The sequence below is a fragment of the Podarcis melisellensis genome, assembly GCF_964234715.1.
Source record: "Podarcis melisellensis genome assembly, chromosome: 12".
NCBI classification, from domain to species: domain Eukaryota; kingdom Metazoa; phylum Chordata; class Lepidosauria; order Squamata; family Lacertidae; genus Podarcis; species Podarcis melisellensis.
Genome location: NC_138544.1, coordinates 37066847 through 37094109, shown reverse-complemented (window position 1 = coordinate 37094109; position 27263 = coordinate 37066847). Strand labels below are relative to the sequence as shown.

The window sequence follows — 27263 nt, the reverse complement described above, 5'->3', positions numbered from 1 at the left end:
ACTAGAAAAGGCTAGTATGTTTTGCATTTTGCATAATATTCTTCACTATTTATTTTTGTTTTGAGATACCAAGTAGAAAAGCACTGATTTGTTACTATATCCCAAGGGTATGGTATGTAGAAAATCAAACAGAAGTTTCATGCTTGAAGTATGGCTTGTTTCCATACTAAAATAGGCATGTGGCACAGCAGATATAAATAGATTTCCGTTTACTATTAGTGGATTATAATTTAGGACTTCAAGATGGAACTGTGTGAACCAAGCCTTACAATACAAGAATAAAATAAATATATTTGCACTTGATGACCGAACACTGTACAACAACAGTAGTCAGAGGCATAGTTATATCAGAAAGAATTATCAAGTAAGATATTTTATGCTGGTCTTTTATTATAAAATAACTTTCACATAGTTTTAAAACTATATACTGTATGTATAATTGCATTGTGGTTAAGATGATGAAGATTCTGACACAATTACCGTATGTTGTCGAGGTGTGTAATGTTGTTTATGAGCATTCCAACCACCCAGGGAACAAAGCTGCCATAATGTCTGTAGTTCCCTGAAGAAATGGAAAGCTGTCCACTTGTTCCTAATGACAGGAATAGCTTTGTACCTCACTTTTGCATCAACCTATGCCTAAGGCCAGCTTCTAAAGACCTATTAAAAACTTTTCTATTCTGCCAGGCCTATGCAGGCAGTTAAGAATATATGCTTCCACAATGGTCAATTTTTTATTTTTTTTATTTTTTTTTGGAAGTGAGAGCTGGACCATAAAGAAGGCTGATCGCCGAAGAATTGATGCTTTTGAATTATGGTGCTGGAGAAGACTCTTGAGAGTCCCATGGACTGCCAGAAGGTCAAACCGATCCATTCTTAAGGAAATCAGCCCTGAGTGCTCACTGGAAGAACAGATCCTGAAGCTGAGCCTCCAATACTTTGGCCACCTCATGAGAAGAGAAGACTCCCTGGAAAAGACCCTGATGTTGAGAAAGATGGAGGGCACAAGGAGAAGGGGACGGCAGAGGACGAGATGGTTGGACAGTGTTGTCGAAGCTACCAGCATGAGTTTGACCAAACTGCAGGAGGCAGTGGAAGACAGGAGTGCCTGGCGTGCTCTGGTCCACGGGGTCACGAAGAGTCGGACACGACTAAACAACAATGGTTTTTTGTACTGTATTATGTGGTGTAATGTTTTCTTGCTGTAAACGGCATATATGAGACACGGCAGTATACTAATATTTTTATAACTAAAATAATATAAGGCACCACAATCACCAACACATTAGCACTCATTAAGATTAAATATCTTCATCCAAATTATGCACCAAGAACCATTTTGCACCTCCACACCTTTGTACTCATTGCATAGCAAATGACAAAGGCTAAAGTCACCCTGATATGGATTAGGGGCCCTGAACTGGCAATACATCTTTTTAAAAAACGCACTTAATGTCATAGATATGAAGCAAAGTATCATCTATTTTGGTCCCTAACCGATACAATAAAGCTTCTGCACACTATTAAACTTGCAGAACTGCCCCATAATATTGCAGCTAATGTGAAAGCCCTTGCTGGAAAGGAAGATAACTCTATCACTGCATTTGCATGACACACTACCATGGTTTAATAGAGGGCTTGGGAACCTCTCCCCAATAACTAGCAGGCTAAACCTGTCAATCATTTGACATCATAATGATGTCAGGTGATGCTTTGCCTTGAATCCCCAGCTGGAGGGACTTCAAAGTGCTATCAAACATCTGCAAAACTTTAGCACTACAAAGACATGCCTGTGAAAGTTTTGGGCTTGAACATTCCCCACTTAATTTGAGTGTGAGTGCAACCTGTGTGTACCTTGGAGCCTGTGAAATGATAACTTTTTCTGTATTTGTCAATTATATTCTGTTTTAATTCCTAGCTATGCTTTGTATATGTATTTTCTGCCTGGCTAGATTGTGTGATTTTATTTAGCAAATAGGTTTTACTTAGCAAATAGAATTGTTCAAGTTAAGAAAATTATGGAACAAATAATTAATATAGGTTAATAAATACACATGAGGATATTGTTGCTTTTTCCTCTGGGTATTTCAGTTAACAGATTTGGCTTTTATGCACTGCATTTATCCACTCTCTCTAATATGAATTTGGCTGGTGTGTGCTGGCAGGACTGCAGCCAAAAGCAGAAAAATCCAGAAAGCCCTCCCTCGCCAAATACAACCTAAGGAGGAACTCCCTCCTAAACTGAGATCTGAGCATGCTATGTGGTCACAGTATACAGAACATGTGATCGGGGAAAGTATGAGGTGGATGGTTGGAACCCTGAGCTAGAGCGTTCCAATATACAGCATACTATTGCAAGTCCAATTTGTGTGGTTCTAATGACAAACTTTTGCCTTGGTTTGTTTTTTTTAAATATCATCCCACCTTTCTCCCAATGCAGGACCTAAGGCAGCTCACAGCATAAATGAAAACAGATACAACAACAAAAACACACACAATGAATTTATTATAAATAACCCTCTTAAAAACAGCACTGAAAACACTTAAAACCATTTAAAGGCACCAAAAAATGGAGATTCAGTAGAGGAAGACTTAAGTGAATGTAGAATAGATGCAGGAATGACCACAGAGCAAGGGGACTATAAAAAAAGCAAGTCTAGTTAGAAGTTTAAGAGAAATTGAAAGACGATGTTCTAGACAAAAGCAATGAAGAGTGATATTAGCTTTAACATATTATACTAAGAAAAGAAGAAGCTAGATTCAAATTCTACAATATATTAGTCTGAGCCTCAGTACAAACAACTAAATACATCTGTGCAGCAATATTGGTTTGGATTTGACAATAGTCAAAGTACGAGTTTATCACTGAAATCAAAGAAACTTAAGCTATGTTGCATAGAGTTCAACTATTCTAAATATGATTAAATATGGATCCAATAAATTCACTTGTAAACACCTGCAGTATCTGCCCTACTGATTATGCAGAATGGTATGCGATATAAAAGCAAACTATAACTTAACCTTTTAAGCAAACCTTGACCTCTATATATTTTATATAAATAACATGACTGCACTCTAGCCTTAATTCTGTACACAGACTTTTTCCATATACTGAGTAACCTTCTCAAACAATGTAACACAACAGAAGAAAGTCCTGGCTGAGAGTCTGATCCTCCAAATGCAATATCCATTAAAATAAAGAAACAAACCATAGAGGCAAACTGCTAACTGAGCAGAAGCTATAACATCATATTTCTATGGTTCCAGATTACTTTTGTTCTTACCAAAATTTAATAATGTTCACATATGTGACTGTTTATATAGAATTATGTTTTGCTAATTCTTAATTATTTTAATTCCCCACCCTCCACAACACAGGATTGTTATTTCCACTGTCTGGTGTTCGAAACACAGTAGTGACATAATGAAGGGGAGGGGTGTGAATGGGAAAGATATGCATGTCATAAGGAACAGAGATCAACAGTTACATAAACAGATTAATGTCCCTTTCAGGGACTATAGAACTCATGCTCCAGTCCATCTATTTCATCTCACCTCCATGCAATGAACAACCACACACTTTCTCTTTCCCATACTTAGCTAATTTGTAATTTAGTTACCAATTCAGCACTTAACATTATGGAATGCTTGTAGAAACGTTAACAAGAGGAATGGTACATAAACATGCAGACTTATAAGCGCACATCAAATATGCCAGTCACTGTAACCCTATCCTCGGATTTTGGTCCCAGCTAACTGTCATTATTGTATACTTCAGTAAAATGATTGTATATAGAGTCCAAGCGTAAATATTTAGTGTTGGTAGTTACTATTTTTAGAACTTCTAATCCAAGCTTCTCCTGCGCCATCTGCCATATGTTGCCAAAATAATGATGCTGGGAGAGGTACTGTCTAAATAGCATAAATGTTATTTAACAATAAAAAATATTATCTGCTTTTTGAAGAACTTGAAACTTCCATTGATTTCCCTTACCACTCTTCATTTTTGTTCAGCAGCTATAAAATCAAGGTGAAGGAATGCTGAATTAATTACGGTATATATCCTTGCTTACAAGCCATGTCCCTTGGCTGACAGGGAATAAGGGGATGTTGATTAGCTGACTGTTCAGTGGCCTTCAGGTTCCAGCAATCAATATGGTTCCTGTTCTGCTTTCTGGAAGCCGGAAGCCACTGCAAGCCTGACCTACTTAAGATCCTCTCAGGTCCTTGAAAAAGGTCTGGAAGTGTGACATTTCCAGGTAAGAGCAACAACACTATCCTAGCCTGAAGTGAATGCAGGTAAGGATTCAGGCCAATGAATGCCCCATTGGAAGATAAACAACTTTCCCCCTCATATGCTGCAACCTCTGCTATAGATATGTACTTTGCAAGACTGTAGCACAGTGGGAGGAAGATCTGCACATGTACAGATCCCTGCTGTAGAATGTGGTTATTGTTAGCAGCAGATTCCATCACTATCCGTGCTCTCTCACATGTGCAGAACCATCTCATCTTGTACTACACATGTCATTCTTTTAATGAAATAAATATCTAGATATAGCAGCAATATGCAGTAACTGTTGCGGCACTATTCTCTCAGTGAGAATATTCTTTCTAAGCAGTATATGTTATACAGTACTGAGGAAGAACAATCAAGGGGCCAAGAGGCAACTGCTGATTTTATGTCTAAATATATTCATTTAAGCAGTGACCAGAGGTACTTCAAAGGTAAGAAAATATGTACTAGACACTAACAAGGAAAGGATAGACATAGCCACTGCCCTACTACACAACATACTGTGAAGATATGACAGATACTAGGCCAGGGTTGCTGGATTACTACAGAGTAAATGCCATACAAAAGGGGATATATGCATTAGCTCTGAAACAACTTCAAATAAAAATATGTATTGCATATTATGTGATATGGCAGAGTCTTTGTGAAATACTACAAAGTGTTTTATTTTTGACAGCAGGCTGTGTGTGGACACGATTATATAATAGTGTGAGACTGAGTTTAAAATAGGTCATCATTACTTACTCTAGAATTGGGTCCCAAAATAGCTAACGAAAATAACATGCTACACAGATATCTTTATTTACTACAATTTTTAATTAGCAATATGCATTTAGAAGAACATTTTGGTAACCTACTTGTACTTACCCAGGACACATTTTTACCCTTGGGTGTCTTTAGCATGGCAACATGCAGTGCTGAGATGGCCAACAACAGTCCCACCAGCATGTGAAATCTGATGGAGGGGTAATCCAAGTCTCTCTGTTACCCAAATGTATAAAGTCCCTTAGCCAAGATGATACAGGTGCAGTGAGTATCATGCAAGGAAACAATTAAAAAAGCCATTTTTCTCCTTATTGTTTCATCCAGCCAGAAATAAAGAAAAAATGAGAAATGCTCACAGAAAGAAAAAAATCTGTACTTTCGGTATATACAAAAAGTTGACGAAATGGTCAAAAAATCTAAATCAAAAGCACGCAATATTGAAGTGCAGTTGTCCTCCTTTAGCTCTAAAAATGCTTCACCCGATTAATAAAAGCTTTGAGGCTAGAGCTTACCCGAGAATTAAGAAATAAATACTGAGACTGAGATCAAGTAGCCTTCAGAAGACCTTGAAGAGTTTGGTTTCCGGTAGCATTGATTAAGATTTGCTATGCTTGAATATTTCTGAACTCCAGGAATCTACTGACATATAAAAAGAATTAAGATCTCAGTTTCCATAAATAATGTATAGAAGCAGGTACACTGTATATACCTGTTGCTTCCTTCTGCGCATTCTCCCTACCCAGCGGCTGCTGCTGCTGCTGCTCATTCAGAGCCTCATAGTGCACCTGTTGTTGATGTATCTCCACTGTGAAAAGACTGGTAACCTAACAACCAATCAGCATTTGTTTAAAGAGAAGCCCTAGAAGGGAGAACAAAAACTGAAAGATCAGACTCCCTGCTTCTTTCCTTTTGTATCTCTGTCCTTCTGTCCCTTTACTTTTACCTCTTGTCAATCTAGATTACCAAAGCCGATCCAGGCTAAATTTTGCAACTATCAGTAGTGATTAGCGTGAGCTGATTGAAATCGGATTATACAAGAAGACCTCTGCCTTCTCACTCAGCAAACAGGCCAGTACCATTTGAAAACCATTTATGCTTCACCTCACAACATTACTGCATTTGGAACAATCCATTTTCAGAGTCATGGGCAAGCTAGATTTGTGGTTTCTTTTAAAGAGAAAGACAAAAATACATCTGAATTGTCTTCTAGTTGGAACACTTCAGCAGCTTCTGAAGATTTACAAGGAAGCATTGAAAATCAAAACACACTGCAGAATTTAAATGTTTCGCATTTTGTCACTAATATTCTAAGGGCTTTGAGTACATGATTTAAAGCATTACCTCCCTGAGAGATTGACGTGATTATTTACTAGTTTGTAAATGATTAGGACTATATGCTTTAATATGTATTCTTTGAAAAAAAATACTCATTAGTTAAAGGTTCTGAATGTTACATTACTAACCCAAATAAAATACACATTAACAACAATTTCAGTAACTTTGGATAAAACAGTTCTAATGTTGCAAAATTGTGAAAGTAATTCTAGTTTCTCATTTACTTCAATGGTAAGCAAGTAAACATGACTATAGAATGTAATGAAACAATGTGTGTGGTATAATATACTTATATGTCATTTACCACAGCTGCATTTTTAATTGTGCACTTTTAATCGTACAATTTGTAAGCAGACCTATAGGGGGTTATTTCTAGGACATTGCCCTAAATTGTCACCTGTACAATTTCCCCAAATTTCAGCTTGGGTATGATTTTCCTTCTGGAAACAAAAAACAAAAACAAAACAACCATGTGTGACAAAGTATCCCAGGAATGCATTGGATTTTGCCATTAGGGTATGTTTATTACCCCAGCCAATGGTTTTATGAGACAATACTACCCCACACTCATTTAAACCCTTTTGCAAATCTGAATTTTTGCCGAGTGTCACAAAAACTTCACTGTGGCCCAGCAAAACCATGGTTTGTTTGCGTGTTGCTTTTTGCTTTTTGCATTGTAGCTATTTCCACACTGAGCAGTACTTGTTATTTCTGCTTTGGGGATCATTTTGACCCCAGTTGGAACCACATATGTTTCCATATGATACACCCCCATTTCAGAAGGTAGCAAGACTTAATGACAATTCTCAATCTCTGTTTACAGGAAGGTAACTACAAAATTGTTGCTGATGTTTGCTCTCAGGCATCTTTATAACCTCAACAATTTAAAACCTAGGCCAGAGAGCAGCTAAGAAACCAATGCCACACCTTAATGGTTCTGGACAAAACATTACATTAGATAGCTAATTTTCTGATTAACTGGTTTTTAAAAAGTTACGTAAAAAGTGACTGGCTTGCAAAAAAAATAGTTCCTAACCACTACATGCATGTGTCAGGATCATAAAAACCTGCAGATTTCACTCTGTGCAGAGAAAATGCAATATATAAAATAATATCATTGTTAGAAAACAAAGACGACACAGGTGTGCAAAAGAGTCCCAGTAATCCTGAATAACAAGCCAAGGTGATTGCTTGGGAGGGGTCTAAGGTACCTATGAGGCAAGGTGGGCTTTTAGAATATGAGCACAAGTCAAAGCTGAGACCCTTGAATAACTTCACGTGACTCAGCAATTCAGACATTCTAAAAAGTTGAGGACAAGTATCTGTGAAAAACTATGTGTCTACGTTTTACTGTCAATATCAGGATGTGGTGGGTGGAAGGTGAGGAAAAGGCTTTGCAAAATCCAAACTTTAGTATCTAGGTTAAGGGGAACCATTGACTTGGGTTCCATAACATAAGGTGTTATTGAAGAAAATATATATTTACACAAAGAAACTCCGGGAGTGGGGAGGAAGACTGACAGCTCCAGCTTGTAATCAAAGGGAATGATTTTAGCAGCACTGTCCAGTCCCAGGGCTTTGGGGGAGGAAGAAGAGATAGCTTTGCAAGAGCAAACCGAAGCTTAAGGAAGATGCCAGGATGGAGAGGGAATAGGTCAGCAGGAGACCTGTGCTGTGACTGACAGCTCAAACTTGTGCTCAGCAGAAGAGTTCCTGGGCCAATTTCTACGTGATTTGGCAAGTCTGCAGTTGTCAGAGCAACTGACCATAAGACACTAAGCGGGGTTAAGTGAATATTTTTCTTAGCTACTATATAAGGAAGCTCTTACAAGAAAACCCTGCAGTTATTCTTCTGAAAAAGTTTTGTACAGCTGATGCCCTCAGATGGGGGAACCTTGCTTGCAAATTTCATTGAATGTCATCCTAAATAAGGTAGGAAATTTTATTCCTATTATTTTTATTAACAATTTAGTGGTATTAGCACAAAAGTTTCTAGACCCGTTTTGCCTCTAAATTGGAAGACTTTATGCACTCTGTAGGCGTATATATGTCTGCAGATTTCATCCACTTCTGTCAAAAGTGAGGAAAGTTATAGCCCCTTTTGATGTCCCAAGACTGAAGGGGAGGATGACAAAGCAGACATGGATGGACAAATTGAATTGGGCATCCCACAAAGCACACTGGACTGAGGCAATCTATTTTACAAAACTGGTTCCAAACTGAGTCATGTGCTCATACTGTTAAAGAAAATACTGCTATTAAAAACGAGTGCAGGCAGCCTTTCTATTTAAGATTTTCGCTGTCCCACGCTGCGTACCTTATGCAGCCCTGTGTTTAAAGGGAGGCCAACATAAGCTAGAGACAGCTGCCTGGACAAGTTTTCTTTTATGCTGGCTAAACAATTGTTTTTCAGCAGACAAAGATACTTTACTTAGCAAAGTTCTGTTAGACTCCTTCCCTTCCCCAGGGCTACAACTGTTTTGCACAAAGATATGGCAACTCGGGCTTTCATAGGATCTCCTGGGTACTGCGGCTTTCCCAATCGCCAAGGCCATGTTAAAAACTAGGGTGTGGGACATAGATCACCAGGAACTAATCTCAGCTGTGGAAAAAACATGTTCCCCTCTTTATTTTCGACTCTCTTGGGCACAGCAATTTAACCTTAATTATTTACTATTTTTGTTTAACCTGCAAGAAAGAAGGGCTTTTTCGCTGGCTAGGTCCAATTCTAATCCTTCTAACCTTCTTTGGGGTAGGTTTGCGGGTATGGCAAAAGGAGATAGGATCTGCCCATGCAATGCTCACCGGGTGGAAACTCTAGGCCAACAATTTCTAGACCATCTATGTATTCCAACATGGAAACCAGAGACAGAGGTTATGCACTTCTTATTACAGGGGAGAGACCAGGAGCTCACCAAGACAGTAGCTAAGTTCCTCTGTTTGATTTTTTTGTTGCCAAAGTATGCTACAGGATCCTGCCCTTGCTGGAGACCCACAGAGATGAAATAGATTGCTTGCCTCTTCTTCCCTTTGACAAGTTACTGTACTGTTGAAATGGTGACGAGATCGCACTGGCCTATTTATTCTGAATGTTTGTATGTGATGCCAATAAAGGTTTGATGATGATTAAAAATCCTCCAATGAACAGGCCATTGGGATCTGGATGAGAAATGTTCTAGTCAGAATTCTAAGACATCACTGTAAATCCCTTGAGTACTCATCCACAGATGTACTGCCTGCTCTCCTTGGAGTGTTATTTACCCACACTCAAACAAACAAACAAACAAACAAACAAACCATAAATTCTCTCAAACTTCCTTCCTCATAATCCAGAAGTGTCAGCACTTTTTGTTTTCAGAAAAGATTAAGACACTTTTAAGTCCTGTACTAAAAAAATGAAGGACAGTAATTCTTATTTCTTCAATTCATAATGATGCAGAAATCTCATACAATGGTTATTCTTCATTAGAAGACTAAAGATGGCATAGTTAAGTGTTTCCCATCTGGGGGCCATATGGCCCCCTGGTGGGGTCTAGGATATTCCAGAGGGGGCACAGGTAAAAATCGTGTAAATGGGGGGCCACAGCATGAGGCTAGGGTCCATAGAGGGAAGTGAGAAGTGAAGGGGGGAAATATATATATATTTAAAATCCTGATTGGCTGGCTATCCACTTCGTCAATCACAAGCGGGTAAGGGGGCAGCCCACCAGGGCCTAGTGCTCCTTTTTGCCACGTATGTTTTCTTGGAGCAGTCCTGGTTTGTTTCCAGTGGAAGAGGGCAATTGCTCCTGTTTTGAACAGTAGAGCCCACAATCCAGAATTCCCAGGTCAGGTAAGTGCAGTAATGGGGTGGCAATGGGTAGTGCTGGGCAAGCCAGAGCTGTTTGTTGCTGCCGCCAGTGCTGGGCGCAGTGGCAGCCTAGGCCTGACTTTGCAAGGTGCAGAGTGCAATACACCCCAGCACCTAGTGGATCAGGGTCTTTGGATATTGCAGTGTCGGCCCGGCTCTGCTAGGCGCAGGGTGAAATCTAACCCAGCGCCTAGCCAAGCAGGGTTTTCTGGTGCTGATCACTTGCATCTAGTAAATAACTGTCTACTCAGAAGAAAGCCACATTGAGTTCAGTGGGCCTTACTCCAGGAAAGGGGGGGGTATAGTGTTTTATCTAGGCTGTCAGAGCTCCTCTGGATGACAATACCTTTTCGCACCAGGTCAATGAGGACCACTTGCTTTTTAAAATTCTCCCATATATACAAAACTTCCTGTGCACCTTTTGCTGGTGCAGATGGAACTTGCATCATGGAAAGATGTTGAATTAAAACCAGAATCTTTTGCTGGGAGAAATTCTCTCAGGATTTGAGTTTATGTGATAATGTGTTAACCAAGCAAAGAAGGAACAGGCCTACACAACTTCTGAACCACAAAACTGAATACAGATACTAGATCATTACTCATATAAGAAAATCCACCGGGGCAGGCCAGAATACATGATTGCTGGTTGCATTTTATGACTTATCATTCACACATTTGCTCAGTGTGCTATTATGAAAAGTTTGGACTATATTTATATTATCCAGATACATTCATTGTGGGTTCCTTGTCCAATGTGGAATTCTCAATGTGGAATTTTGAACAGCTTTCATACTCTTCTACTGGTAAAAATCAATACCAGTTTTCTTAGTGCTGCTTAAATTATACAGTTTCATCAATATGAAAAAAGTATTAAATTAAGATAATGGTTTTGTTTGAAAAGTGCCCTAGAGTCTCTTTATAATATCCAAATGAACTCAATATTTGTTAGCTTTTGCTTCCAGCAGTTAAATTTTCTGCATGTTTACCCATAAATAAAAAGGTAAAGGTAAAGGGACACCTGACCATTAGGTCCAGTCGTGGCTGACTCTGGGGTTGCGGCGCTCATCTCGCTGTATTGGCCGAGGGAGCCGGCATACAGCTTCCGGGTCATGTGGCCAGCATCACTAAGCCGCTTCCAGCAAACCAGAGCAGCGGACAGAAACGCCGTTTACCTTCCCGTCGGAGCAGTACCTATTTATCTACTTGCACTTTGACGTGCTTTCGAACTGCTAGGTTGTCAGGAGCAGGGACCGAGCAACGGGAGCTCACCCCGCCGTGGGGATTCGAACCGCCGACCTTCTGATCGGCAAGTCCTAGGCTCTCTAGTTTACTTTTGCAGCCTTACTTTTTAGGGTGGGAGTGGGGAGGAATCCTTAGTATTGAGGTGTTATATTTCTCATCCCTATTTGTATTCATATTGTCCAGTGGGCAGTGGGCTTTTAAAGAGTCTATGGATTGTGACAATAAGTTTATATTTGCTTTCCCTTCTAGTTTTTGATTACGCACATATGTCCTTTAATTGCAACCTTATACATTAACAATCAGAACACAAATCAATTACCCAGCTTTGATAAATGATACTGGACTGTTATGGGACATAAAAACATAGGCAGAAGTAACTTGCATACAGGAAAGCTGTGCGTTCGACTCTACAATTCAGTTTAACTGGGTTTACATAAGGAATTCAACTCATCAAATTTACAGAAGTAAAAAAGAACAGTACAAAATACACAGAAAGAATATAATCACCAAAGTAGTATTTTGGCAAGCACAACATCTTAATGTAATAGTACAAGGAGTGCCATATACCAAGAAGATCAAGGCACAATGGAGCACTGTTTTAACACTGAGTCAGAAGAAAGAATTGTGTATCATCAATTTCATAGTTGCCAGTACCCTTGAGTTTCCTTGAATATCTCCAGTCCAAAATTGGATTAAGGCTGATACGACTCACCTTCATTCAATATATAACCCAATATCTTTTTCAAGCCTCCAAAAAAGCAGACATTAAACTTGATCTGGGTTTCTAAATAATGTTATAGTAGTTTGTAAAATATGATAGAAAGGGGGCAATTCCTATCAGGATTCCGTCTCACTTTCTGTCCACCAGGTACTCCGTCAAGTGTATATACTTGTCTGGGGCAAGATTAAGATTTATTGCATACCATTTACTCCCCAGAATGGTGATCCTGAGAGACTCTCAACATCTGTACCAATGTCCCCTTGTCTGATGCATCTCAGGACATATAGCACCAGGAAATAATCCTAACTTTTCTACCACTTTTGCATCAGCCAGCAGTTGTTTGCAGTATTGAGGGGCCTTTTACAGCTGAGTCCAGAGAGAGAGAGAGAAAGAGAGAGAGAGAGAGGTATTCAGAAACTTGTTACAATCAATTTCTGAAACACTTTGGTGACAAAAACATTTGTATCCGTTCCAATCTGGACTCCCGTGTACAACAACTTGGGAGCTTCTATCATGTACCCTCAACTCAGGTTTCTATGAATACCCTTCAGGTTGTTTAGCCTGGTGGTGGGAACAGAAAATTTGAAGAAAGGGGATCACATACACACTCAACTCTTGCCATCCTGGCTGCTTAAAAAGGTCAGGTCAGGGTTATCTAGCTGGACAATAGAATATTAATGCCTCTTTGAAAGCAGGTCTTGTTCTAAAGGAAACCTTAGTGTAATCTTTTCTTTAAAAATTAGCTACACAACCATCTGATTTAAATAACCACCACCTCATTTCTAGCATTCCATTCCTAGGACACTGACTTGTTATGGCAATCTAGTTAGAAATTTTCTTGGATGAAACTAATCGTTGATCTCTTTCAGATTGGTTTTCAACATGTCTCTGGAACAGAAACTGTTTGCTGACCTCTGGAACATCCATCAGGAGACACATAGGGGGATGGACTGCAAGAAGATCAAACCTATCCATTCTTAAGGAAATCAGCCCTGAGTGCTCACTGGAAGGACAGATCCTGAAGCTGAGCCTCCAATACTTTGGCCACCTCATGAGAAGAGAAGACTCCCTGGAAAAAACCCTGATGTTGGGAAAGATGGAGGGCACAAGGAGAAGGGGACGACAGAGGACGAGATGGTTGGATAGTGTTCTCAAAGCTACCAGCATGAGTTTGACCAAACTGTGGGAGGCAGTGGAAGACAGGAGTGCCTGGCGTGCTTTGGTCCATGGGGTCACGAAGAGTCGGACACGACTAAACAACAACAAAGTTAGAAGAGAACCCGAGATTCAGTCCAACCCACTGCAATGTAGGAATCTCAAGAAAAGCATCCATGACAGATGGCCATCCAATTTCTGCTTTAAAACCTCCAAGGAAGAAGAGTCCACCATCTTTTGAGGATGTGCATTCCACTGTCAAACATCTCTTCCTGTCAAAAAGTTTTTCATGATGCTTAGTCAGAATCTCCTCTCTCGTAACTTGAAGCCATTGGTTAAGGTCCTACCCTCCGAAGCAGGAGAAAACAAGCTTGTTCCATCTTCCATGTGACAACACTTTAGATATTTGAAGATGGCTTTCATATCTCCTCTCAATCTTCTTCTTTCCAGGAGGAACTCAGTACTCCAGGTGCGGTCTGTTCCAAGGTAGAATAGAGGGGTACTTTGACTAGACTGTTGATGTAGCCTAGAGCAGAATTAGCTTTTTTTGCTGCTTCATCACACTGTTGACTCATGTTAAGCTTGTGGTGTACTAAAACCCTTCTTTTTTCCCCCTTTTTGAAGATGGGGACAACATTTGCCCACCTCCAGTCTGCAGAGACCTCACCATTTCTCCAAGAATTCTCAACGATTAGATAGACACTCTGAGATTACATCTACAAGGTCAGCAGGCCCTGGAGATCTGAATTCATTTAAAGTAGATAAGTATTCCCTTACCACCTCTTCTTCTATCTTGGGCTGTGGCTCCCTCCTTGCATTGTTTATTCTATTATTACCAGGTTAGGCACTGTTTTCCTTTTCAATGAAGACAGAGACAAAATAGGTGTTGAGCAGTTCTGCTTTCTCTCTGGTATCCAGTAGCTTTTCTCCTTCTTCCCTACACAGAGGGCCAACTACTTGCATGTTCTTTCTCTTGCTTCAAACATAGTCAAAGATACCTTCTTCATTACACGCAACTGCCCGCTTATGTGGGGAGCACCCTCTGAACAAATGTTGCAATCTGAAAGGCTTCTGGGTGCACACTAGGGGGAAAAGTTCCTTTAAGTACTTAAGCAACAATCAGCCCAGTTTAGAGGAGTCTTGGCAGAATATGAGTCAGGGCCTGGGAAGCCAGCACCCACCCACATACCCCAAAATTCCTAGACACTCCAGACCAGAGGATATGACCTTGCCCAACAACTCTGGCACCAAAACACCCCTCCTTGGGAGCCTTCATCCTCTCTATTGTAAGAGCAAGAGCTCCAGGACAGGGCAACACTGCTTTAAAAACAGATATCTTGAGAAGGGAAAGAATCAGCAGGAGGTAATAATACTAATACTAATACTTATTTATTACTTGTACCCTGCCCATCTGACTGGCTGCCACAGCCATTCTGAGTAGCTTCCAACAGAATACAAAAAACACAACGAAACACCAGACATTAAAAGTTTTCCTATACAGGGCTGCCTTCAGATGTCTATGGAAAGTCTTTATCTCTTTGACATCTCAGAGAAGGTCATTCCACAGGGTTGATGCCACTACCAAGAAGGCCCTCAGCCTGGTTCCCTGTAACCTCACTTCTTGCAATGAGGGAACCACCAGAAGGTCCTTGGAACTGGACCTCTGTGTCTGGGCTGAACGATCAGGTAAGCTAATTTTTATAAGGCATCAGTAGGCATCAACATGCTGATGAGGCAATGTCTGACTCAGAGGAACCTGACCTAAAGGAATGTTCCAGGGTTCATCTTCTCATCACCTCACCTCTGGATGTCCTGTCTCAGATTATGTAAGGCTGGACTTACTGGCTCACCTTAACTCATCATGGTCTCATCATTCAAAATATGAGTGCTCTGGAGTCTACTTGTTCCCTAGGATCCCAACCCAAAAAAGTTGTGACATTTTCTTATTCACCAAATATATGGCAGGCCTACAGAGAATATACAAGCTGGCTAGTACATTCTTTTTCTAGTATTCTTTTTGGGGGAGGGGAGGTAATGGAGTAAGATTTATGAAATAAATTCAAAACATATGAAAAATTATCTTGACTTAGGCACCAATTATGATGAATATACAACTGAGAAACATGAAACTCAGATTTAGGTAGGAACTTGAGAAATGAAAGCTTCATAGTGCTTGATGAGATGACTCTTTGCAAGTGCCTGGCTTAGGATAAATTCCAAGACTGCAACACAGGTGGTTATCAGTGCCCATAAGGGCTGCTATCTCAACTCATCCTTAGACTTTCCCATTGCCAACATCAAGTCTGATCCTATTTGGCTCTGAAACAGTGTGTGGAATGCAACTTTTGGTGAAATTCTGAAATCTATTTCCTATGAGATAAGCATCTCAGTTTCAGCCAGCTGCCTAAATATTGACCTATGTCTTGCTTGATAACATTAAATGCTACAAAGCTAAAACTTAATTAGTAGAACACATAGTTATTAAAGCAATGAATTTCTTATTCTCAAGTATGCCTGTGTTGTTTTAGATTGTTCATAAATATATGTGGGCCTGACATTTGCTACTAATAAATGAAAGTTGATGCCACAATATTTGCCTTGTATACATCAAAATTATTGACTTATTTTTACCCAGTAGTATGACTCTTGTGTTCCAACTGTATCATATATTTTCTGTTGCTTACTCATATTCTAAAGGAGACAGAGTGCCAACATTATAGGATTGCAGTGTGTGCTATTCCATTAGTAAAGCAATTCATTATGTCAACTGTTGCATCACCAAGAAGATGAGAAGTGAAAATGAAATTAAAAGAAGCTACAGAAAACCCTTCTTAGCTATCTTGGGTTTTGTTTGCCATACAATGTTAAATCAAAATAGAAAAAAACACACATCCACTGTATGTCAGAGAAACACACTGCATCACAAAAATACATCCCCCTCCCCAACCATTATAGGCCAATTGCTACTTTAAGCAATTCAACTCTATAAGCTTGGCCACATCGTATAAGCCTTCTGCTTCCTGTAACATCTGCACAGTAAACCAGAAAAGAACTGCTAAAGCATAATGCATCACTTAGGAGACTTATTACATCAGCTAAGTGCATCTTCAGCACATTTCAATTAACATTCAGTCCTTCTATTTCTTCTAATATATCTGTTTTATTCCTAAATTTCACAGCAAGATTCAAACAGCTTTTTTGCAATACAGGTATGGAAAAACAATCAGGACTTATATACTATGCTCTAGAAAACACCAGAAACTGATTAACATTTATGCCATACTTTTGCCACCATGCTGATGTTTACATTGAGGTAAAATGAAAAAAAAGGAAGAATTTCCCACACTAAGCAGCTGGTGGTAGCTGCTATACATGTCTATAGTTGACACTTAGGCTTGTAAATAAATTTAATATATTTGTTACATACTTGGACAAAATACAACCCTAACTGCCATACAAATGTATTTTTTTAAAGTCTATCATTTTTGTCAATAGAATATCTCAGAAAGGTCAGTTATTTGCTACAAGTTGCTTCCAGTATTTTTTCCGTGTTGCTCCTTATGAATTACTGCTTTGTTTTCTTTCTTTAATTCATTCATTTTTTAAAATACCTGTTAGAACTGTTCTTAAGCTCTGTGCAAGAAAGCCATTGCTCATTAGTCTTTCATCCAACAAACATCTCATAAAGCATCTGCATAAAGTAAACTGCACTATCAAATATACTATGTTCACCTCCACAATCATCACCATTCTAAAACAATCAGAAACTTACATACGAAACCCGTACTCGACGCCGGTGTGCCAACCCACAGCACTGCATGAAGAGGACAGCAGAAAACACTCAGTATATGGTCTCACCAAGCTTCAGACTGTCTTGTCATTTCCTCTGAGACACTGTCCATTCCTCTTTACTCTCCAGCCCCAGAAAAAGAGAATAGGTAGAAAAATCATTCAGCCAAGCAATGTTGTTAAAAGTGCCCTTGCGACTGATGAAATTGTGTGTGTGTGTGTTTCCTTTAAATAAATAAATCCCTTCTGTTTCAGCTGAATATATAATTACCAAATGTCTGTGTTCTCATCCCTATGCTACTATAATGCATCTCTACTGAGATGGATTATTTCCTACTTGAAGATTTTATATTACCTGTTCTGAACTTAAAAAATAATCTCAAATAGAAGAATCTTATTTCTGTGACTAGTGAAATACCCTTTTTGTGTTTGATTTCTTCGTGCTGCCGTGGCTGCTGCTGCTGCTGTTATTACAGGCTTCTTCCCAATACACAAACTAGCAAGAGCATCCTTGATTCAATGCTTCCTCTGGTCTACAATGGACATATCTGATCTGTTGTTTATTCCCCACCTCCAAGCTTGAAAAATGACTGAGTCTAGACTTTAATTCTCTCTGGATTCTTTGGACTACAGAACCACTGCACAAATTGTCAGAAGCTTTGTCTTGCGGTACGTGTTTCACATGAATTTCAAGCAGAGATTTTTTTTACTGGCTACAATACCTGACTGGCTTAGAAGCTGCAGTTGCACAGTGTTTTCTTCCTGTTGAAACTGACATAATATTTTCAATAACAGTAAAAGGTAAGCAGAAATTTAGTTTTGATGCACCTTTAAAACAACCAAGAACAGTACTGGAGATAAGTATTTTTCTCTGGTGGTAACCTTTTGCAATGTTTATAATTTATATATTTTTATTGCTGCGAGTTGCATCACTGTGATTAGCCAGCACCTTTGACAAAGCAATGCTAAGCTTCATCAAAGAATGAGGATGGTCACTTTTATGAGAAATTTGGGGAGGCAGATGCCCTGCAAAGGGGGTGACAGCTCTGAATTCACAGAGGCAGAGAAGGGTGAGAAGTATAACTGAAGTTAGCTAAATGGGGATACATACTTGGGGGAGGGAGGGAAGCAGAAGTATTTCTAAGGATCCACTGTCTGCTTATAGGAGTGCATTCACGTCCATTATGATATATACACACACACAAAAATAGTTTATAAAAACACTTTACCCCAGTCCTGCACTGCCACATCCAAAGGAAATTAAGGCCTGTAGTGCAGACGTGCCCAAATGATTTCTTCATGTTCATGGGAAGATATTACTTTAGTTAGGAGTGGGATAGTGCTTCAGTAAAGGAAAAACTGAACTGTTGTAACTGACCTAAAATGTGCAATGGACTGCACTCCTGTGCAGCAAAGCCAGGTCCCCCCTTGAGGGAGGGTGCAGCAGCTGCCTCGAGTGGTGGAAGCCCTTGAGGTGGTGACCCCATGGACACCCTACCTGCCCCTGCCATCAACTTCCAATGACATCTTGTGGAGCATGCAAGATCTTGCTGGATATTCTTGGCCAGTGCCAGAGGCAGCACTTCCTGTTTCACCTTAAGCAGCAGCCCAGCCATGAACAGAAGACTCACAGGATAATCTTTGTAAGGAAATGGAGGCTTTACAGCAAGGTTTTAGGAGGACCCTATAAAGCAATCCTGAAGCAGAGTTTGGAAGCTGTTCTGGAAAAAACAAGAGGCATGTTTCCTATACAGGATAAAGCTGTACAGAAGCCTAGCTGTCAAGCACCCACTGAATAATTACTGGTTATTGAGAAGTTGCATGAGAACAATGAGGAGTTGACAGAATCAAGAGACTTTGTCCATTCAGGCCAGCAGTAAGGGGAAGGGGAAGGAAAAGCAACAGGAAAAGTTGAAGCAAGAGACGATAAGAGCTGGGGAACCTGTGGCCCTCTAAATACTGCTGTGCTACAACTCCTATCACCTAACCACTGGCATTGTTGGATCATGGGTGTTGTCCTATATAACGGAAGTGTAGATCCAACAATATCTGGTGAGCCACATGTTCTCCAGACCTGGCCTATAGTAATGGAAGGAGGTGGTTTCTTCACAATTGTATACCCTGAAAACCTCAAGCTCCACTACTGAGAATAATATAGAAACTGTGAATTATGGGTGCAAAACAGACTGGGAAATCAGTTTGATATCACAGCCTGTGTAAATGACAGGGGTGATGACAGAAAGGAAACTGACAACTGGCTTGAAGAGATCAGCTCTGCTGGTCAGGCAGAATATGTTGGGCGTGGCTAACCTATGGATCTCCAGATGTTGTTGTACTCTCAACTCTGACCAGTCCAAGCTTGCATGGACAATTGTCAGGGATGGTGAGAGTTGTAGACAACCTACAGCTGGAGGCACACAGGTCATCCACCCTTGCCTTAGATAAAGCATTGTGATGGGCTTTAAATCAACAGATTGGAAAAGACCTGAGTTAGACTGGTCCAAGAACATGTTCAGAAGCCGCAAAATGAAGAAAGAGGGGACCTTTCCACAATGTCCCACAGAGAAGACAATTCAATGGGAACTCATTTTCTCTCCCTGGAAATTTGCCTTGAAAGAAACACTATATTCATTGAATTATACTCAGCACCAACACACAGAAACGGAAAGGAAATGTGCACTTGTGGTGAAGATGTTTGGGAACTGGGTGTTTTGATAGCATCCCTGTGCAGAGGCATACTTAGGCTCCCTTGTGCCCTTGGCAAGGAGCTGTAGCAGCACTTCAGAAGCCAGGAGAAACCATGGACCAGAAACTCAATAGGTTTGCTTTTCATTGCCTTTCGTGCTCCGCCAGTAACTTCCTCCTGGGTTGGGTCAGGTCTACTCTGCCTTTCCTCTTCCTCCTCCATTATTCCGCCGGTCCATATGTTTGCCTTGCTGCCTCCCTTCCTCCCTCTGTTTGCTGTTTTCCCTTCTGTCTCCTTCCTCCCCTTTACCTCTTCCTGCAACTCTCATCTACTCTCTCCATTTTTCTTCCATCTGAGCCCTGCTTTGCACTCACCTGACTGTGGAAGAGCCCCCACAGGGCTGTTGTGATGGCCTATGCCAGTGACTGGATTCCTTCGCTGAGAAGCCCAGAGGAGAGGAGCCTACATGTCCTGCTCAGCCACCCAGAGCAGTGGAGGAGTGGCCTGGGGAGTGCAGTGTACATGGGCTGGTGGACAGGTAGGCTCCTAGCCACTCCAAGTCCTCCTGGGCCTGGGCCCTTGGTCAGGGCCAACCTGGCAACTCCTAGGTATACCCCTGTCCCTGTAGCAGGAGATTGGGGTGCCTTACAATTTTGGGCTGCCAAGTTTTTGTTCCTTGAGTTACTCTGAGACTGATAAGAAATAAACTGGGACTGTGAAGAGACTGTTATCATCATGTAGAGAAGTGTATGTCTGGGTATAGGACAAGGAGTAAAGAATCAAACATTGTGTTTTTCTTGCTAATACTGAAAATCTTCACTGGAGACCATTTTTGGCTTGGGCAAACATTTGTTGGTGATGGCGAAAAACCTTTAAAAAATGTGAATACCTATCTAACCATGAGCCTGAGCTTTTAATTTTTAACATGTACAACTGTTCTTTAAGCTATCTCAGCATGGCATTCAAGCTTTTTCTGACAGGAGGAACAATGTATGTTTACAAGTGTAGCAAGAGCTCTTGACAAAAGAAAGTTACTGTTTCTTAATAACTGCTGGTCCCTTGAAAGGACAATGCATTGGCAGAGGTGGCCAGGAAGGGGTTGTTTTCAGAAGTACCTCGCAAGGATGTGCATATGAGAAAGAAACAGCACTTTTGAAATGTCAAATGGCTAGAAGCAGAGACAGGGGGAGATTTTCTACATGAAGTTAGCCTTGGGGGGGATTGATTAAGCAGCTCTCTCAGGATCCACTTCCTACTTGTAGGAGTGTATTTGCCTTCACTATGCTTTGATTTAAAATACATATATAGAAGCAAATAAAAGTGACAAAGATAAAAGTTTCCCAAGTTCTTCCACCTGAAAAATAAAACCCTGTAGCACTATATCTGCAACTCCATTGTCAGGAAAACATTGTTGATATAAGTGTGTTTGAAAACAGGAAATAGAACTTAATATATTTATTAGCATTAATGTTATAAAATCTGAATTATTGTTAACATATTTATTGAGGACTATAATGCATAGATGAATAATTATTACCCTTCAAAAATGGATTTTCAAGGGTGAGCATCACAGAATCCCCTAAAAAGTTACTCAAAATGTCAGTAGCTAACTCCAAATATAAAGCATTACAAAAGTGAGCTATGTGAGCTGGCTCATTCTCATCCGAGGACTGTTGCTAGCCAGACACTGAATCAGCTGATCAAATGACTGTCTGGAACTGATGAAATGTATTCACATAGCTTAATGCCAGCACACTAAGGACACCACAGTTTTGAATGCCTAGTTATCTTCTCTAATGGCCTTCTGTATTGTGAATGAGAAGAGCAGTGTACTAATAATGGAGGAACTCAAACAGAAAGAAGATGGCCTCTAAGTACTTGGGTTCATTTCCTGCAAATGTTTAATTCATTCATCTCCCCCCCCCCCCCGGCCCACTTGGTCGGGCTCCAGGAAGTTCAGACACAGCATAAAGTTTTTTGCTTATACTGCAGGAAATTACAATATGTTCAGTGTTTTATTAAGCCCCACTTTTCTCACAGAGACTTAAAGTGGCTTACAGATAAAATGTGTCTGCCGTAAATAAACACTTTGAAAACTTGCTGATAGTGTATCAAATTCATTTCCCCTTTTTACGTCTTTGGTTCTTCACAGATGCTATTACCTGTTCTTTTGGCTACTGTCTGAGAACCTTTAGAAAAGCTCCTGTAGGCAGCACAGAGTAGAGTTAGTACATATCTTTAATCTTAACTGAGCCAACACCTTTGGCATTAGGCTTTTCACTGAGCAACTGGGAGTGGGAAGGGTGGAAGAGAAAAAAACCCATTCATTCATTCAATATACCACCCTTCATCTAATGATCACAAGGTGGTTGGCAGCATAAAAATTATTGATGTGAGGTGAGAATATTCTCTGCTAGAAAATTCTGTGGAGAATATTCTCCACAAATTGTAAACTCTAATGTAAGAATAAGTTTTAAAACCCACATTAAAAAAATCTAGTAAATAATAAGTCAAGCTGTGATATTGCCAGTGTAAGTAACGAATAATCTCAAAATATCAGCAAGTGCACCAAATAATGCACAAGATATTTTGGCAGAGCTGGCACCATATCATGCTAAGGAAGATTTTTTTTAGCAAGTCATATGTATTGAAGTCAGTTGAAAAAGTGGTTGCAGTGGTTTGGTGGACGGGAACATGCTTTGGTTCAAAGCATAGCAGAGTGGCTGTGGACATTTTAAATATGCCACCAATGACAGCTGCAACAGAACGTAGCTTCCGTACTTATGGACTTTTTCATTCAGCAAAAAGGAATAGGCTTACTGTAGACAGAGCAGGAAAGCTTACATATGTAGTTCATAACTTAAAATGCCTAGAAGAGAAGAAAACACAGCTTCTAACAAGCTTATTGAATTTTACACAACCATCAACTTCATTCTATGATCTCACAGATGATCAGTGTGGACTGAAAGCTCTGTTACTTGTGGAGACAAAGATGGTGACTTATCCTCTTAAGATGTTTGAGGAGTCAATATAAATTTAAAAACATTTGAGACTTGTTACTTAAAGCCAATTTTAAAAAATAAATGTATTTCTTGTGACAATTTATCAGTTATAATTTAAATATGTTGTGCATTGCCTTACTTGTCTAAGCAGATAGTAATTTGAATTTCTGATGTTATGTATATTACTGATTATTTGTGTTTTATTTTCTGGAAATAATAGCATTTATTTTAAACTTTATATTGATTTTATTAGTGTTGCACTGAAAATACTATACCATGTAGATATTAAAGAACGTACTCATGTAGCAGATTTTCAATGCATTAAAATGAATATTCTCCTTTTTTAAATGTAGTGAAGTTAATGGAAGGCTGGAATTCAGAAGTTTAATCTGAATATAAATCAAGACTTTCAGCAATTTTCAAGTGGTTCACTGAGGGTTTTTTTTGGGGGGGGTATTTTGGGAACCACTGCCCTATACTACAAGGTAGCAAAATTTCAACTGAAGCATTATGGGGAACATAGTGGTTCACTGGACCACCAATACTGCACCATCTCTTTCAACAGACAGTGCTAAGATAAAAATAGTATTTGCTTCTTAAAAAGCATAAACTACTAATTACTGTCAAAGTTAATATGGAATATTTATATATTAAGATCCATTTACTAAAAGAGAAAAGTATACAGTAGCACTCTCACAGTTTGCTCATGGGCCATGGGATGGAAATTATTATGTTTTGGCCACTAGATGGCAAAGCTGACCACAGAACTGACACACCTCTACATCTTATTTCTGAAAAGTTTGTTATTGTGCACACACACAAAGAAACAAATATTCTAGACTTCCCTGCTGATTAGAACCAACTTGAAAGTCACAAAAGGCGTGTCAAGCTTTTGAGTTCTCCAGAAGTCTTCATCTTCTGGAGGCGAAAATTACACAAGGCAGACGGTGGTGAAAAATCAAAACACAAAAAGAAAAGAATCACCTGGATCTGGTAGCCAAGAGGTCTGTTTGTAGGCTCAGTTTTAATAAACTCAATAAACTGATCATCTGGAGGAACCATGAACAACTAGAAAATACCTGAAGGGATGATAACTATTTCCCCTAATCTCAGATAATGTTATCTAGGAGACTGTGTGTGAAGATACTATTATTCAGCTCAGTATACCTGAAGGAGTGTCTCTACCTCCATCGCTCAGCCCATACACTGAGTTCCTCCTCTGAGGGTCTTCTGCTGGTACCCTCACTGCAAGAAGCATTTACAGGGAACCAGGCAGAGGGCCTTTTTGGCAGTGGTGCCCTCCCTATAGAATGCTCTCCCTTCAGATGTCAAGGAGATAAATAATTGCACAACTTTTAGAAGACATCTGAAGGCACCCCTGTATCGGGAGGTTTTTAATGCTTGATTTATGTTTTTAGATATGCTGTAAGCCGCTCAGAGTGGCTGGGGAAATCCAGCCAGATGGATGGGGTATAAATAATAAAATTTTATTATTATGAAGAGAACTTCAGTATGGAGACAAAAAACAGGAAGAGCTAGGTTTGGACCCTGTGAGCACCTTAGGACGTCACCTGTCTTCTTATAAATCTGATGTGGGAGTAGGGCTTTGGCTGTTTGGTGGAGTACTTTAAAAGCTGTTCCTTCATTTGTGACCTGTTTCCAAAGGAAACTAAATCTCAGTAAGTTTTGCCCCTCAGAGAAGTGGGATGAATACAACACCCTGTGACTCTGTTAGCTAATACAAAGAAGTGTGCAAAGTTCACAATAAAAGGAGGAAATGGAAGAATAAGTATTTCTGATCCTTTACGAAACTAGCATGTAAACATTAAATTTATTTAGTTAAATTATCTTTATTCAACCTCTTGCCATGAGATGGCAGCAGACTTCAGCTGTAATTATTAAATGCTGCAGACTTAAAATGAACCCTTGGAAAGCCCTTCTGGGTCTATTATCTTGAAAGTTGTGAGGGCTGGGAAATTTCCTTTTTAGGTCAGCATCTTCCTCCATATACTCCCTGTTTCCTTAGAATGATAAATAATTTGGGTGGGATAAAGAAATGCCCACACGCAAATGTTAAGCAGGACAGAGGGCACTGACTGATAAAACCTATTTAATGATAAATAGAAAATTAGCATTAGTCAGAGACAGGCAGAATTCCAAATGAAATTACTCTAAACCAAACTTTTACTAATTTTTCCCAGACCAGCAATCTTTAGTTCATTGGGCTAACTAGGATGTCGTTTTATACTGTACTATTATTAGTTATCTCGAAATCAATATTCTCTATTACACTAGCTACTATAAGTGGCACTTTTCACATAACAGCCCTCAGCACGCCATAGCAACAGGAAGAGTCTGAAGTAAAATGGCCTGGTTTCTATAGTAACTGTCTCTCCGACCATCTGTAATCAAATGGGATCATAGGCAGGGAAACAAAAATGGGCAATTCTGCACATTTTAAAACTATTTGTATATAAAAACTTCTCAAAGTTTTGCAGCTTTGCTTCAGCATTATTACTTATTTCTTAACATAATTAAGTACTATCACATATTAAACAGTAATAAATGAAGCAATGCAAATGCACTCTCTGTCACAAGTAAGTGACAGAAGCCGTGGCTGCTGAGAGAAAAGGGAAGCGGGTTAAGGCAGGGTAGAGAATACATTCCCCTTAATAGCAAAAAAACATGCTAGTCAAAGAACACATTCACAGGACATGCAAGTGGAGCTGAATTTCCTGCCACAATCAATCTCTCCTGATTTTTACCCTACTGCTGTTTTCTGCACGCTTCATTTCTGATGACAGATTTGTGCGCATTTATTCGTTTTCTGTGATGTAACAAACTACACTGCACTCCTGTCATGTGATAACATATATCAAAACTGAAAAAGATCAGATGAGTGAGGTAAGGTGTTTAGGCGCTGAAATAGTGTTGCAAGAATATCTTTAAAAAATTTACCTATTAAGCTGTTTACTGCTTGTGACCCAATATCCCCAAGGTTCAAATTCAGATCTTGTCAGGGGACTGCCATCGGAACAGGGCAGGGAGGGAGGGGGGCCGCTGGGATACAGGGAGCCTCCGAAAATCCTGAGTAGCAGTTCCTTTTCCGGCAGTGGGAAAAGCCACACCTCCAGTGGAGAAGAGGGGAAAAGGCTCGAGGATGCTGCTGAGAGCCCCAGCGCCTCATCTTGCCATGCTGCTGGTGGGGAAAGCCACACCTCCAGAGGAGGAGAGGGGAAAGGGCTCGAGGATGCTGCTGAGAGCCCCAGCGCCTCATCTTGCCAGGCTGGCCAGGAGGGACAGACGCCTCTTCCGTCGCCCAGCTTGTGCAGAGGGGTAAAACGCAAGGAAGGGAGGCAGAGGCTTGGGGTGCAGAAGTTCTTATGTTGGGGCAGAAGCCAGAAGGGGCCACTCCCGGATTCTGCAAGTGACTAACACAGACATGGACTTTGTAGTTCTGCACTGTAAATAGTTTGCACAATAAAACTTGTAAAAGACAGGTTGGAGGTCTGCCTGGTTACTCACGAGCAACCAGCAGCAGCATCTGACAGATCTGATAGGTTATTAGGATATTTCCCACATGCCTTTCTCTGGATGTACCCACTTTTGCAGGTTAGACTGATGGCAAGTAAAGAAAAGGCCTTTCCGTGGTGTCATCTCAGCCAAAGAAGACCCCGCTGAGATTCACTTGCCATCAAATAAGTTTTGGTGCCATATCAAACCGGTCTGTGCTTTTAATTTAAACTTACACATTTTTTTTGTTACTGAATGCCAAATTCATGCCAAATTCAATACACATTCAAGTAGCAATAAAAGCCAACAACTACATTTGACTTCAAAAGACAAAACTTTCAAAACATGAGAAGATTAGTGACAAGGAAGTGGAAAGGCAATAGGGTCACATTTCTGCAAAAAGTACTTAGGAATTGTTCAGAACCACAATAATGGAAACTCAGCTAGAATGTACAGTATACCATAGGTCAGGAAAAGGATCACCAAGGCCAAGAGGATGCCAACATTGTTAATAAGCAGAGTAAATGAAGCTGTTAGAGACAGTAAGTTTTCCTTTAGAAAATGGAAGTATTGTCCTTACATGACGACAAAAAGGAACACAAATGAAATAAATAAAAAATGCAAAATAAATGCAAATGGACAAAAATGATTTTGAGGAGTACACTGAGAAAAGCAAAAGCCCAACAAAATACATTCTTCAAATACATTAGTAGCAGGAGACAAGTGGTTGAATCTTTGGATGACAAGGGAGTCGAAAGTGTACTAGAGAAGGAAAATGAGATTGCAGTGAAGCTGAACGAATTCTTATTATCTGCCTTGAGAAGGAAAGATATACAGCAGATCCCTGTGCCTGCATGGGACTCTAAGAACTGTGGCGAAGAAAAGCTGTGACAAAAGATGAAAGTTCT

General features: G+C 40.0%; 1 protein-coding gene across 6 annotated transcripts in view; it reads right to left on the bottom strand.

The window, feature by feature from the left end:
* CACNB2 (calcium voltage-gated channel auxiliary subunit beta 2) overlaps nucleotides 1-27263 on the bottom strand; it is a 123587-nt gene that overhangs the window by 77661 nt on the left and 18663 nt on the right. The window contains exon 1 of one of the 6 annotated variants that reach the window (XM_081882372.1): nucleotides 17138-17283. The exons of 3 other annotated variants lie outside the window; for them this stretch is intronic. In XM_081882372.1, coding sequence (XP_081738498.1) covers nucleotides 17138-17185 — 48 coding nt within the window. In that variant the 5' untranslated portion in view covers nucleotides 17186-17283. Of the gene's footprint in view, nucleotides 1-5164; nucleotides 5216-17137; nucleotides 17284-27263 lie in introns of those variants that run through there. 2 more of the 6 variants (XM_081882375.1, XM_081882370.1) reach the window with 2 other exon arrangements.